This window comes from Pinus tabuliformis, chromosome 8, assembly GCF_031772625.1.
Source record: "Pinus tabuliformis cultivar Carrire ecotype Pingquan chromosome 8, CPIR1, whole genome shotgun sequence".
In the NCBI taxonomy this organism is placed as follows: Eukaryota; Viridiplantae; Streptophyta; class Pinopsida; order Pinales; family Pinaceae; genus Pinus; species Pinus tabuliformis.
This window is the reverse complement of record NC_142294.1, coordinates 220,295,606-220,309,617: the sequence shown is the minus strand read 5'-3', so window position 1 is coordinate 220,309,617 and position 14,012 is coordinate 220,295,606. Positions and strand designations below refer to the sequence as shown.

Sequence of the window (14,012 nt, the reverse complement as noted above, 5' to 3'; positions counted from 1 at the left end):
TCTGAAGTGTTGCAGCTAGTTTGACTAGTGTTGACTTTATTGAAGAGAAGCTCATCAAGAAGAGGTTTTGACTTGGTCTTGGAGGGGTCTTGGTATTGGGTCATAGGTCTTGGAATTCGTCATTTGAAGATTCTATAAGAAGAGAATAATTCTTTTGGGTTTATCTCGCAAGAGGAGAGGTTTTGGCTGTAGCTAGTAGCCTACATTTTGTTTCCTCTTGTCTCATTGATCTTCATTGGTAGCTGTTTGATGATAAAGAACACTATAATAATCAAGATAAGAAGAAGTTAATTGCAAGTACAACAAGTTAAGTAAAAGAACATCACAAGCAATTACCAAAGTAAGAGAAATCACCCTAATCTAGTTGCCCTTTATTTCTCAACACTATCCAACTTATGATCACATTTAATATTATTTTTACGGCTTTCAGTCTAACTTAAGAAAGAATTGACTTGGTTGCCCTCATATAAATACAGGGGGGTCAATTTCTCTTGGATCATTATCACACACACTTGGAGATCAATGTGCGCTAGATAGACTATAATCTTTTATGTCTTGATCGCTATGGAGCATTAGTTGAGCGGAATTGTCTTGCGGAGGATATTTTGAGTGCATGGTTCTCTCTCTTGGATGATTATTAGTGCTTCTTTGATGACATGTGCTAATTTTTTGTGAATATTTTTTTCCATCTTGTACTTGTTGAGGAATTAGGGTTTTAAATGAAATTTTCACCAAAGTGTTGTTAAATGTTTATGCCTCTAACATCTCCTTGAGAGAGATTTCATGAAGTTTCTCTTGCGGAACCCAAGTGTAGCTTCCTCCATTTTAATCTCTAAAGAATATATAAGGATGCTAGGTTTTAACTTAGGGGATTGAGAAACACAAGCTTGTCTTTCTCTCTCTCCTTGAATTCGCTTCCATTGGTCCCCTTCCATAGATTTATAGCGCTAGATTCCTTTAGCCCTTGATTGAGCAAGACACTAGGACATCTCTTGTGCCAATCCATGAAATACAAAAGTAAAACCCTAAATTTTTCTTTTTTATGTTTTCTATGGTAAATTATGTTTAAGTTGCAACAAAATATGCGTTTGTGCACATTATTTACCTTGGACCTTATTGTCCTATGGTTGGAATTTGCCTGCATTCATTTGGCAAAAAAATTATGTTATATACTTATATGTATTTTCAGCGATTAATCAGGGCTGACGTCTAGGTTTTATTTGTTCTCAACCATTGAAAATTGTTGTAATTTTTTCTCTTATTTACTTAATGATCAATCCTAATTCTACAATTGTTTATTATGAGTTTCAGGGTTGTTTTCTTGTTGTTATAAATATTTACATGCTGTAAATCTACTAATTAAAACCCTAGTTTATAACAACAATGTATATTATATTTTCTTGATTGCAGGTGTTTGGGTACCTATTTGAGCCTCTTTTGGTTTGACTAAGCCCTCTAGATTTAGCCATAGGGAACTTTCTCTCTTCCATGTATACCTTAAATCACCCAAGACCTTAACCTTTGCATATTTATACTTATGTGAATATTGTAGTAGCATCCTTACAAGGTATTTATCATAAGATCACTTGGGTTACTTAATCTTTAAGATCTACTAGGGAAACCTCCCTTGTGGGGATTGCATCCAAGCACAAAAAGCAACGAAGTAGTTGTTGAGGTGATAGTTGTAACTCTCTCGTTGATGCTTTCAATCTATATTGCTTAATGAGGCTTTGCACTAGAGTGCTAGATTTTGTAGGAAGAGGTACATGGTCCATCCAACCCCAATGTTGTAACATACCCAATATTATTTTTGCTTTGTGAACATATGGGGTAGTTTGTGAAACCAACAATTCACACCGACTTCTTGCCTTGATGCCACAATGTAAATACAATTGCACAATTAACCTGCAAACAAAATTCTCACATATAATTTAAATAGATAATAATAGTTTTGCCGCCGTAAACAATTATTCCATGATCCATGTGTAGTATACTAGGGCAATTTTCTATTAAGGCTTTCAAATAACTAGGGTTTCAAAATTTCTTTTAAACAAATAATCCATTTAGTGGTACAATATACTATCATCCAAACACAATGCCACTATTTCACAATAACATTCAACAGTGTTGCAACAATCCAAAAATGGAAACACCATCCAAGTTTACAATTTCAGTACAATGAGTTTCATAGGCTCAAAATACTGTTCAAATAAAATCCAACTATACTGGTCCACACTTTGAAACTATTCTACTACTACTATCTAGAATATAGCTAAGTCAACCGTCCCATTAACCAGTTTAGTCGATAACATAAAATTTGATTTACTACATAGCTTCCTAAGTGCCTCAGGTCCGCACTCCAATAACCTTGGTTATGCTGCAAAAATACCCTACGTGCCTCCATAAATTCCCTATTGTGCTGATGTAAGTCTGCACCTGGATCTGTCCTTCGTGCTTCCACAAAATCTTTATCATTATTTTATGGGTCCACAACTTTCTTCAGGGTTCGAAATTGTGGATTTTTGACATTATAAAAACTACAGAGACGTCCAATGAAGAACGATATGCCACAAAAACCACAAGTTCGCATATTCACTACTATCACATCAATGAAGTTGTGTGTAGCTCCCCCATCAATCAAAGCTGCGATGCGTTGTCCCTTGACGACTCCCCTGACCCTGAAGGTGTAATATTTGGGTTAGGATTTCTTTTCTTCGGGGGGGGTTTTCCTCCTCCTTACCTTCTTCCTGTGGTAGTTTTTCCTTGGGGCTGCTAGGCTCAAAGACTTCTTCATTGTTAGGTGTGGGTTCTTCTCCTTCATCCTTATCGTCAGATAGCACTTCAATGTAGTGAATCTTCCCCTTACCTAAACAATGATGTCCAGGTTCGCATGGTTCCCTGCAAGTAAAACATAGCGTCTTCCTCCTTAGTTCGCTTTGGGTCTCCCTCATCTAACCTGTCTTGTCTAGGCCAATCACGTTGAGAGGGCCTCTTTTCCTTTTCTTTTTGGGAATGAAGGGCTTGGATTGAGCCTTAGACTTAGTTGTTGCATTTCCCATATCCCGAGTCTGCTTGATATCCTTCTGAACGGTGGGGGGGTTGAATGCCTTGATCCAAGTTCCAACCTTGTAGGGGTTCGGCTAATTGTTAAAATTGGCAGCTAGGGCCAAACTCCATGTGGGTCACCTCATTTATGGCAGCTGATATTTTTCTTGGATTCCTCTCATCGAGAGGTGTAGGATTGATCTAACGATCATCCGATTCCAACATGTATTCATGGAGATATGAATTTATTTGTATTTCTTGACAATTTGTCAAGGTTGGCCAGCAAGCAAAATAGTGTTTTACATCCCCAGCTTATCCTCAACGTGGCATATAAGAAGAGACCTTGAGGCATTATGACACTCATCTCACCATCTCATTCCTCTCTCTCCTAGTCTTTTGGGTATGCGTAGGAGGAGGAAGGCACTCACACGTGGGAGAAGGAAGGACGCAGGTCTGTTTTAGGGCAGCGTTGACCTAGGGCTGACCGTGGAGCAGCAGGGCTGTATTATGCATGCGTTGACCAACGAAGAGGAGGTTTGACTGCGTTCTTGGGTTGGGCAGCCTCTCCTAGGCTAGCCGCATTGCGGGCAGCCAAACGTTGACCTGTTTGACCACAGATTTGACCAACGTTGACTGGTTAGGGCTGACTGTAGGATTGTTGATATGTTGACTGCTGTTTGACCACCTTTCGTTGACTGTTTTGGGCTGCTTACTATTGCTGTTGGAGGCCGAGTTCTCCTAGGTTGACTTGAGGTCATTTGGGAGCTGTTTGACCAGCTTTGACATTGCTGGTTAGGGTTTTATTGCTGCTGTTGTAAAATCACAGATTTGTGATATTGTACTATCTCTCTCTCTGTGCTGAATTATTGAAGAATATAGAAGAATTGATCAAATAGTTTCCCCGCATTGGGGTTTGTCCCTGGTTGGTGCCACATCTTGTGTCTCTTGTCTTGGCTTGTCTTGTCTTTTGTTGTTTACATTTATGTTCTATCTGCATTTTACTATCATGTTGATGTGATTGCATAATGGAAATTGATATTGGGCTAATAAGAAGATTTGAAGTAAATTGCTCTTAAGCATAGAACATACGATAATTTAACACTAGTGCCTCTATGAAAAGCATGACTAATCATTCTTCAGATATATCCAACACCATGGCTGCGGTTCGCTAGAATTTTGCAATAAATTCTCCGTGCAATCTGGTTTGTTTGAGTTGTGTCAATTCTCTGAAGTGTATGTCCAGGTTCTTTATGATCAAATCTAGCTATCAACCTTTGCGTAAAGTCTTCGTATGAAGTGATGTTTGTATGCCCCAACTTAACTAGACCATGGTACCACCATTCATGCGCTTCTCCTTCAAGATGTAGAGTGGCGAATTGGATAGCGTCTGCCTCTAACATAGGGTTGAGCCTGAAGTAGGTGTCCAATTTTTGCACCCACACTCTTGCTGAATATTTAGATGATCCATCAAATGAGAGGAGGGAAAGTTTACTTACCTTGCGTGTGAGCTCAAAACTAGTCTATTTTCTAGGTCTATTTCTATATCTAAAGTTGCTGTATTCATTGAAAGTCATGGATGCTCGCGTGTTTTCTTCTAGTGCTGCATACTCCCGAAAGTATTCGTCCAATAGTCTATTTGGTTCAACAACTTCTTGGTTTGCCATGGCTTGATTATTTGTGAATTGAGGAAGTAATGGTTGGTGACTCCTTCCGCTGGTGGTCATGGTGTTAGGGTGTATAGGGGGACTATGGTTATGATTCCTGCTACCTTCCATGGTGGTTCTATTGTTGCCATTGACATTTTGGTTTCCTATGAGATGAGTCAACAACTGAGTAAGTTGTTGCCGTCGTTGAGACAATAGCTGCATCAGTTGTTGTCCTTGTTGTTGCCCTTGTATTAATGCACGCAACACCAATCGTTTGCTCTTGCGTCTGGAGTACTGTTGTTAGCATGACTCTAGGATCTCGTGGAGCCACTTGTTATATCCCCCATGTCTGAACTATGGGTATTCCGTTTTTTCCTTATTGTGATGATGCATGTATCTTCTGGAAACATACAATGCTCATGTATTCACAGGCTGGTAGGATGTATGCTCTGATACCACTGTTGTATACTAGGGGAATTTTCTATTAGGGTTTCAAAATTTCTTTTAAACAAATAATCCATTCAGTGGTACAATATACTACCATCTAAACACAATGCCACTGTTTCACAATAACATGAAATAATGTTGCAACAATCCAAAATTGCCAATACCATCCAAGTTCACAATTTTAGTATGAGTTCCACATGCCTCCTCAAATTCCCTATTGCGTTGATACAAGTCTGCGCCTGGATCTATCCTTTGTGTTGTTAGTTTTTGGTGATAGCGAACAAGTGTTCTAGTCTCTATGGTGCCTATGAGGCTAGGGAACAAATTTTCTCCAATAGCCAGAAAAGGTTTCGCGGGAAAACATCTCAATTAGATTAATTAGCCAATTATTAAAAGTTCCCTAAGTTTAAATTGGGAAAATAGTTAATTAAATTCTATTAATTGAGGAAAATTGATTTTTCTATAGAGACTTATGAAAAAGTCATTTGATGGAGTCAAGATGATCTTAGCCATCGATTGGTGTTAGATCATGGCCGTTGATTATTCAATGAGAGATTATAAGAGCAAGTTGATGGGGTTGGAGAGATACACTTGAGTAGTTCGACTTACCTAGTTGTTGAGCTAGCAAGGGCACAATTGAAGCAAAGGGAGACATCGACAACAAGGGTTTAGCCAAGGATTGTGGAGAAAAATTGTAGAGGAGATCTCCACATTGATTTCCAGTTTCCAGATGCAAGGAGGAGATTGATTTTGTGAACAAAGGAGGCTGAAATTAGTAGTGTGAAGTAGTCAGTTAGCCAGTTTGAGTTGTAGAAGAGAGCTTGATTCAGTGTGCTAGTACCAGATCTATCACTCGGAGGCAAAGTGGGTGGTTCTAGCAAATTGTTGGAGGCAGTTTGACTTGCAGTCCAGAGGCTGTACAAATTTTTCTGGAGGAGCAGTGCACATTTCTGGCAAGTAGTGAGAATAGCTAGGAGGAGTGTGAGTTGCTGGGAAGAAGCCAGATCGATTTGCAGAGGAGACCTTATGTCTCTTGATTATTTTGTCAGTGGAGATTATTATTTGCCAGAGCTTTGCAGTATCAAGCAAGCAATTTGTTGTACTCTTAAATTGAGGTAGAATTAATAATATAAATCCTCATTTGCTATACTAGTTTTCCCCACATTGGGGGTTTTTAGGGACTATTGTCCAAAAATATTGGTGTCCAATTTTTGTGTGCATAAATTTTTTAGTTCCTGAATTTAATTTTGTGAAGATTGCAATAGTGAATTAATTGTTTTTGCCAATTTAAAATTGTGAAGATAAATTTCACACGTGCTTCCACATAATCTTTATTATTTTGTTACGGGTCCGCAACTTCCTTCAGGGGTTCCGAATTGTGGATTTTTTGCTTTATAAAAACTACATAGACGTCCAATGAAGAACAATATGCCATAAAAACCACGAGTTTGCTTATTTGACAGGTCTTGCTGTCCGATCTGCCTTGGTCCGTATGACCCCTCGTCGCTATAACTTGCCTTTCGAACCATTGCAAACTCGTATCAACAAGCCACTGTAATATGTATAACTGCAAGCTTTAGAATTTTAGAGATTTGTTTGACCTAGGGTTTGCGTCTGGGTTCCATAGAGTGTTACGTGCTGCCCAGTTCCTAAATTCGCATCATTTCGTCAATGTAAGTCACACCGTTCAGTGAATGTAATTCACATGGTTTCAAGCTTCCCGAATTCACTTGTCCCAAAGATATTATTTGAACTAGGGTTTGCAGCCTGCTCCACAGAAAATTAACATCCAACCCGGATTTCTAAGGGTTCGATCTGTTCAATAGGGAAAGCTCAGCTTGTTCCACAGAGGCAAGGAATACTTCATTGCTTCTTTAGGAAGAGAAATCTCTATGCCAGAACTAGAACCAACAAAGAATTTCGCTGCCTTCCAAATGGTTTTCTGCGCTAGAGCAGAATAAGAAGAATAGAAAATGTGTCAACTAGGGTGGAATCTTTCACCACCGAAATTGAAAAGGAAAAAGCGGTCTTAAAACCCTCATAACTAATGCTCAAGAACAAATGAGATGATCCACAATGATGCTCCAAAATGAATTCAACCCTCTTATATTTATAGATTTCCTAGAGGGGTCTCTTCTTCTTAATTGATTGAGTAAATTTTACTCCAAACCCCAATTTTGGGTTTCTTTGCCCAACTGCCCCAAAACTCGCCTAGAATTGGATATTTTGGGGTTTTCCCCTTTATTGAGGATTGTAGCCTATGGGGATCAATAGGCTATTTTGTCCTTCATTCATCCTCAATTCGTAGGGGACCTTACACCTTGAGCACATTTAACCTATGTTACATTGGTTTTCGGGATGGGGGGATGTGTCCTTGGGATGGCTAGAGCACACCCCCTAATTTTTCAGGGGATGATGGGTTGGGGATGACAATTATATATATATATATATATATCTATATATAGATAATACAATTAAAAATTCAGAATTCACTATTAACATCTGTATTTGATTCAAGCTTACAAGCATAACAAGCTATATTATATAGTATTTTGCACAACCCTTACACATGCCAATTCTGTAAAGTCTCGAGCAACTTAAAAAATGGTTGTGACACTTTCCATTATTGGACGCTAGACATGAGTAAAATGCAGTTTAGCTTTAGGAAACTTAAGTGTAAGTATTTTCAATTTGCAATAAAGCCCATGAACAGTCTATGCGACAAAACTGTTTCTATAGCAATTTTCTTCATATTTCTTGTTAATGATGATTATGCTAAATGTAAAAGGCATTCCCTTCTCAAGAGGTTTTGCTAACTTATACAATAGTATTGAAAACCACTATAAAATACTTTGATTCTATAAAGAGATTAGATTCATATATTATTAAGAAGGTTATTGAATAGGAATTTATTCCAACATTTAGTACCCAATCCAAGTCACTACTATCTGATTGTTTTTCACAATGCTTGAGGTTGGGATGGTGGAAGCATTGGACTTGAATGACTCCTGGAAACACATGTACAATATGTAAAAACTGAGATGACCTGAAAAAGTGAGAAAAAGCAAGAGCAATAACCACAAGGATCAACCCTTTGAAATGTTGCATTTCCTGTTTTCTTGACATAGAGGCTTTGCTTATTGTAATTTTGTTGTTGAAAATACAATATTTAAATTACTAGAAGCCCAATTGAAACCCATCATCGTACAAAATCCATGTTTTGAGCTGCAACTTGTACAACAGATTTATATTCAGTGTAATACAAAAATAATATATGGGAAAAGTGATAATATTTATTATTGTCCAATCATCAATGTCGATGATTGTCAAAACTGAAGATATATGCCCATATTATCCTTGAAATCTTTCCACAACGTGCCTGAAATCTGTCCAGAACATCCTTGAAATATGCTCGGAACGTCTTGGGGACAACCAGCAAGTCCTTGAGTCCTCAATGAAGTCCCCAACAATTTGGGGACGTTTCCTAAGTGTCCACAAGTCCCCGGAATGCGGGAACGCAGGGTACGTGGGTTTTTTTAGGGGGGAAGGGTCCCCATGCAACATAGCATTTAACTATCTTAATGCACAAAACATAATTCCACCAACAGGGGTGGATGACATGAAATGAGCTGTAAAAATAAATTAATCTTTATAACCAAACAAAATGGAACTTTTAGCTTCTGCTATTGAATCTAAATTGTTCTTCTTCTTCAGCTAGTCAATGGTGTGGCTATTCTGTGATTTACAATTCATGAACTCTGTTTTATAATCAAGTAAAAGTTTTCAATTGCCATTATTACTATAGGCTTTTAAGGGCAATGGAGGATTTGGTATGCAATATTTTTATATCCTACGAGTTAAATTTTGAATCGCCTTTTTCATACATATTAGGTGCATTGGACGGTGGCTAAGAGGGAAAAGGTAGTATTCATTAAATATATTATCCAAAGCCATATTTAATTCAGAAATTTGTGCAGTGAAGTTGTGGAATAAAGTTATAAACTTTGTGAAGGAGATGAAATCTCTTAGAACTGATATTAACAGTGAACAAACTTGGGTTTATTTGTTGTCTCATATGCGTGCTAGAACTTTGTGGGTATCGTTTTGAAAGGTATGCATTGTTATGCAATATCTAGATTCAAGTCAAGCAGTTATATCATTCGTTGTTAAGGTTATTTATTGAAATCTGAGAGTGTTGTGACTCCATCTCTGTAAACAAACGGATTGTATAGGGTAATTCGTTTATCAAACACGGAATAACTCAGAAATCAAGCTTGTTGAAGTAATATTTTTGAATCATAAGAATACTAGGTAGGCATAAAAGTATTTTTAAGATCCTTTTCATTAAATGTTGACGTTTCTGACGCTACTTCTAGACTGAGAAATGTGGCTGGGGACTGAAGGCAGATGAAGATATTAAGGCTGGAGAATTCTTGATAGAATATGTAGGAGAAGGTAATAATATTTGAGTTCTTATATTGTTGCAGCTTATGCTTGTGGCCCTTTTAGCAGGTAAATGGCAACTGACTAATTTGATGGTTGAATCTTTTGTTCAAATCAAGTTATTGATGACAAAACATGTGAAGAGAGACTATGGAAGATGAAGGAAAGAGGCGAAACAAATTTTTATTTATTGGAGATAACTCGCGAAATGGTCATTGATGCAACCTACAAAGCAAACAAATCACGATTTATCAATCATAGCTGCCGACCCAACACTGAGCTTCAAAAATGGTTTGTACTTACTATGGTTATATATTTCATACTGCTATTTTTTAATCTCCAGTTGTGATCATTTATTTCTTGATAATATCATGAAATTAATTTCTTGCAACTATAATTTCAGGAAAAATGATGGCGAGACCAGAGTTGGGGTTTTTGCGAAGAAGAATATAAGGAAAGGAGAATTCATAACATATGATTACCAGTATGTACACTATCTCTCTCTAGGGCTTTAGATTCTGGCATTCTGCTGATAAAGATTGCAGGCTGGCAGTTGCTATATAGCAGTTTATGCATGCATTTTCGAGTCTTCTCATATTCTTCCATGCTTATCAAGAGCACTTTTCTTATATGCCTTTTTTGTGTTTCCATGAGATCTGAAGATTCTTTCAATTGATATGCTTCAGGTGGATCCAATTTGGCACCGATCAACAGTGCTATTGTGGTGCACCAGATTGTAGACGTATTCTAGGAGCTAAACCCAGCAAGCAAAAGAAGTCTTCAGATGCAGCTATGAAAATTGTGACTCAGGAGGTTATTCTTCCAAGGTCCTTGAAGAATCCACTTCTATACGCCAATCGTAATGAAGTAAGTTATTTCAAAATTCACACTCTGCGTATAGTACTTCCCAGTGAGTTCCCTTTTGTGTTTCTAGAATTTTGTTGGATATTAACATTGTATCATGATCTACGTGCATTGTTCTTCGACATGCCTTGTACAAGATCTTTGAACTCTCAGGATTTGCCACTGTACTACAATGATTTGTTTTTAGTCAATTTGCCTTAAAACGAGACCACTGTTTAGATATAATATCAATTTTTTTACTCAAATCTTAGGTTTTAGTGTTTGTTATGGTCAATTAGCATGGTTTTCATATGATGCTGTCCTTTACTAATGCATTTTTATTAGAATCATGTATAGGCTATATAAATCCTAGGTAGAAAAATTTACCTTGTAACTCTTTCTATGTAGTTTCCCGCCAATGGTAACACTTTGTAGTATTGTTAGAACTCATGACTCATTGTAAAGTTTTGTAGATGTTCTATGCTAAGAGCAATTTCACTTTTCTCACAGCAATCATACAAGTAGATAAGCAAAATGCAGATAGAACATATAAGCAGATCTTACAGAAGACAAATCAGAAACAAGAAAAATGTATGTGTTTGTTTCGGCGGTCAACAGGATGCTTCAACCAGCAAAGTCTCCTTTGGTCAGCCAGCCCAGCATGTGTCACAACAACCCTCCAACCAGTAGATGAGTCAACCCAAGTCAGTTCTACAAAAGTCAACGCTGTCCTGAAAAGTCAACGCAGGGGGCAGCAAGCTAAAAGTCAATGCAGCAGCAAAACGGTCAACCCTTTGACCTTGATTTTTGTGCCAGGTAGTATGGCCTTCAAAAATCGAACCTCCCACAAGTTTTCAGCTTGTTTGGATCAACGCTGGTCAACGCTGGTCAAACTTCTGCGAAACCCTAGCAGCAGAAACCCTAGCAGCAGAAAAATCCTCTTCGTCCTTCCCACGTGTGGCTGAAATTCGTCCTCCAGGTAGCTCGTACTTTTTAGGATGAGAGAGGAAGATGTGAGTTGTGTTGTGATCAAATTCTCTCCAACTTTTCCTGTATATATATATCCATCAATGAGGGTGTGTGACACATCTGTTGGGCATGTGAGCCTACATTACAAAACTGGCTGACCTTTGCACATATAATTTATTAAGAATAATAAATTCAAAATATAAGTTCTGCTCATCGGATTAAGACTATTTTTATATGGATTTTACACCTCTCAGAAAGAGGAATCCAACAAAAATATTAGCCTCTTAATCTGAGCATCAGAACATGGAGTTTGGACCTAGTTGTCCAAATTTAACACTCCCTCTCAACTAGGGAGAACTCCATCTATTAGTGCAATTAACATCGTGAGTCATCCCGCCGAAACTTGCTTTCTCGGAATGTTCCCTTTGGGGCAGCATGACCCTCAGCATCTTCGAGGGTGTCCCTGAGCCATGATGGCCTCTTTCCTAGAGAAGGGGAAGGATCAATAGGGTCCATTGGCCCTTCAACATCAGGCATAGTCTCATCCTGGGGTTCTTCCAGATTTCCAGGTCTTTCTTCATGGTTTTCTTCAGATCTAGGAAGATCTACTACTTTCTTCAGGGAAGCATCTTCGTCAAAAGTGACATCATGGCTTATCTCTACTTCCCTTTGACCAGGTACATAGACTCTATATGCCTTAGAAGTCTCACTGTAGCCCACAAACATTCCTTTCTTCCCAGTAGCATCCAGCTTACTTCTCTTTTCTTTCGGCACATGAAAATAGACAGGACATCCAAAAATTCTAAAATGTGAGACATCAGGTTTCTTACCAGAGAAAACCTCTTCGGGAGTTTTGGAGTCCAAAGCGGAATGAGGGCATTGGTTTTGAATGTACACAGCAGTATTTGCAGCTTCTCCCCACAGAAACTTTGGAAGACCCTGGTCACATAGCATGGCACGGGCAGCTTCCACAATAGTCCTATTCTTGCGTTCAGCGACACCATTCTGCTCAGGAGTATATGCAGTGGTAGTCTCCCTCTTAATGCCAGCTTCTCTGCAAAAGTCTTTGAACTCATTTGACTCATATTCAGTGCCATTGTGAGTCCTCAAAATCTTGATCTTCTTTCCGGTCATATTTTCCACCAAGGCTTTGAAGGTACAGAACCACATGAAAGCCTCATCCTTCTTCTTCAAGAAGTATATCCAGGTTTTGCGAGAGAAGTCATCAGTAAATGTCATATAGTAAGAACATCCCCCCAGGGATGTTACAGGCAACATACCGGAAAGATCAGAATGGACCAGTTGCAATATCTCAGATGTCTTTGTGACACTTGAGGGGAAAGGTCCCCTTGTATGTTTTCCTTCAGCACAGCCCTTACATACACCTTTATGATTATTTCCAAAATCAGGCATCCCTGTCACCACCTTCCTTGCTTCGGGAAGAGCCTTGTAATGAAGGTGTCCAAATCTTCGGTGCCATAGTTCGGTTTGACGGATAGTATCACAAGTCATAGCTCCCAACGGACTCCCTCCAACCTGGTAGAGTGTACCAACTCTAAAACCAATTGAGATAGCTTCCTTGAAGCTCTTCTTCCACATGAGTACCTTTCCATCATAGAAAGTTACATTGAATCCTTTGTGTTCCATGGCAGATACAGACACAAGGTTCTTCTTCAATTTGGGTACATAGAGTACATCTTGTAGATGGAGGACTTGTCCTTGAGACAAGTGGAGGGTCACAGTCCCGGTCCCTTTCACAGGATAAGTGGCATTATCCCCAAGGATAATTTCTAGATTAGTATCCCTTTCAACCATGTCAGAAAGTGCTTCCTTGAATCCGGTGATGTGTCTTGAGGCACCACTATCGATTAGCCAGACATCCATAGTGTCGGGCGGAGATGCAGCTGAGAGAGCAGATATTAGAATATACTCATTTCTTTTATCAACAACATTAGACTCCTTATACCTGGTATTTCTGGTCCTTTTAGAAGGTGGATGGTTTCCTTCAAAGTGAGCCTTCCTCTTTCCTTTGGATTTGTCATTTCTTTGATTCCCATTCCTTCGGTTGTTGTTATTGTCGTCACTATCGGGAGAATTCTTCTGGAAGGGGCATTCTCTAGCATAGTGTCCAGTCCTATGGCAGGTGAAACATTTACCCTTCTTCTTTTGAGTCTTAGTCCTTCCTTTGTCCTTGGAACCACCAGAGTTCTTCTTTCGGGAATGAGCAACATAGGCAGCATTTCTTTCATTATCAAATTCCTTCATCCTTGTTTCTTCTTGCATACATCTAGACAGAAGCTCATCAAAGTTAGGGATGGTATTATTGTTGAGAATGGTAGTTGTGAATACTTGCCATTCATATGGAAGTCCTCCAAGTGCGGTGAGAACCATCCCACGATCAGCTGTTGTCTCCCCAATAGCTAGCAGATTGTTCCTGGTTTCGGTCAACTTCATAAAGAAAGTTTGAATAGACTCGTCTCGGCCCTTCTTCATATTCTTCAACTTGTTCTTAAGGAATAGCACTTGGTTCACATTGTTTACTCGGAACATAAGTATCAGTTTGTCATACATCTCCTTGGATGTGCCTAGTTCAGATATGTAGGCAACCAGGCTCTTATT

The 14,012-nt window shown here is 38.7% G+C and overlaps 1 protein-coding gene across 18 annotated transcripts in view; it reads left to right on the top strand.

Moving 5' to 3' along the window:
• Positions 1-14,012, top strand: part of LOC149234940 (histone-lysine N-methyltransferase ASHH3-like) — a 343,338-nt gene that overhangs the window by 53,725 nt on the left and 275,601 nt on the right. For all 18 annotated transcript variants that reach the window (XR_016246143.1, XR_016246139.1, XR_016246140.1 and 15 more), the window contains exons 5-8: positions 9,515-9,593; positions 9,701-9,872; positions 9,985-10,065; positions 10,268-10,448. Coding sequence is in view for 5 of the 18 variants with exons in the window: in XM_089372008.1 (XP_089228134.1) it covers positions 9,515-9,593; positions 9,701-9,872; positions 9,985-10,065; positions 10,268-10,448 (513 nt within the window). In the remaining 13 variants the exon portion in view is untranslated. The remainder of the gene's footprint in view (positions 1-9,514; positions 9,594-9,700; positions 9,873-9,984; positions 10,066-10,267; positions 10,449-14,012) is intronic.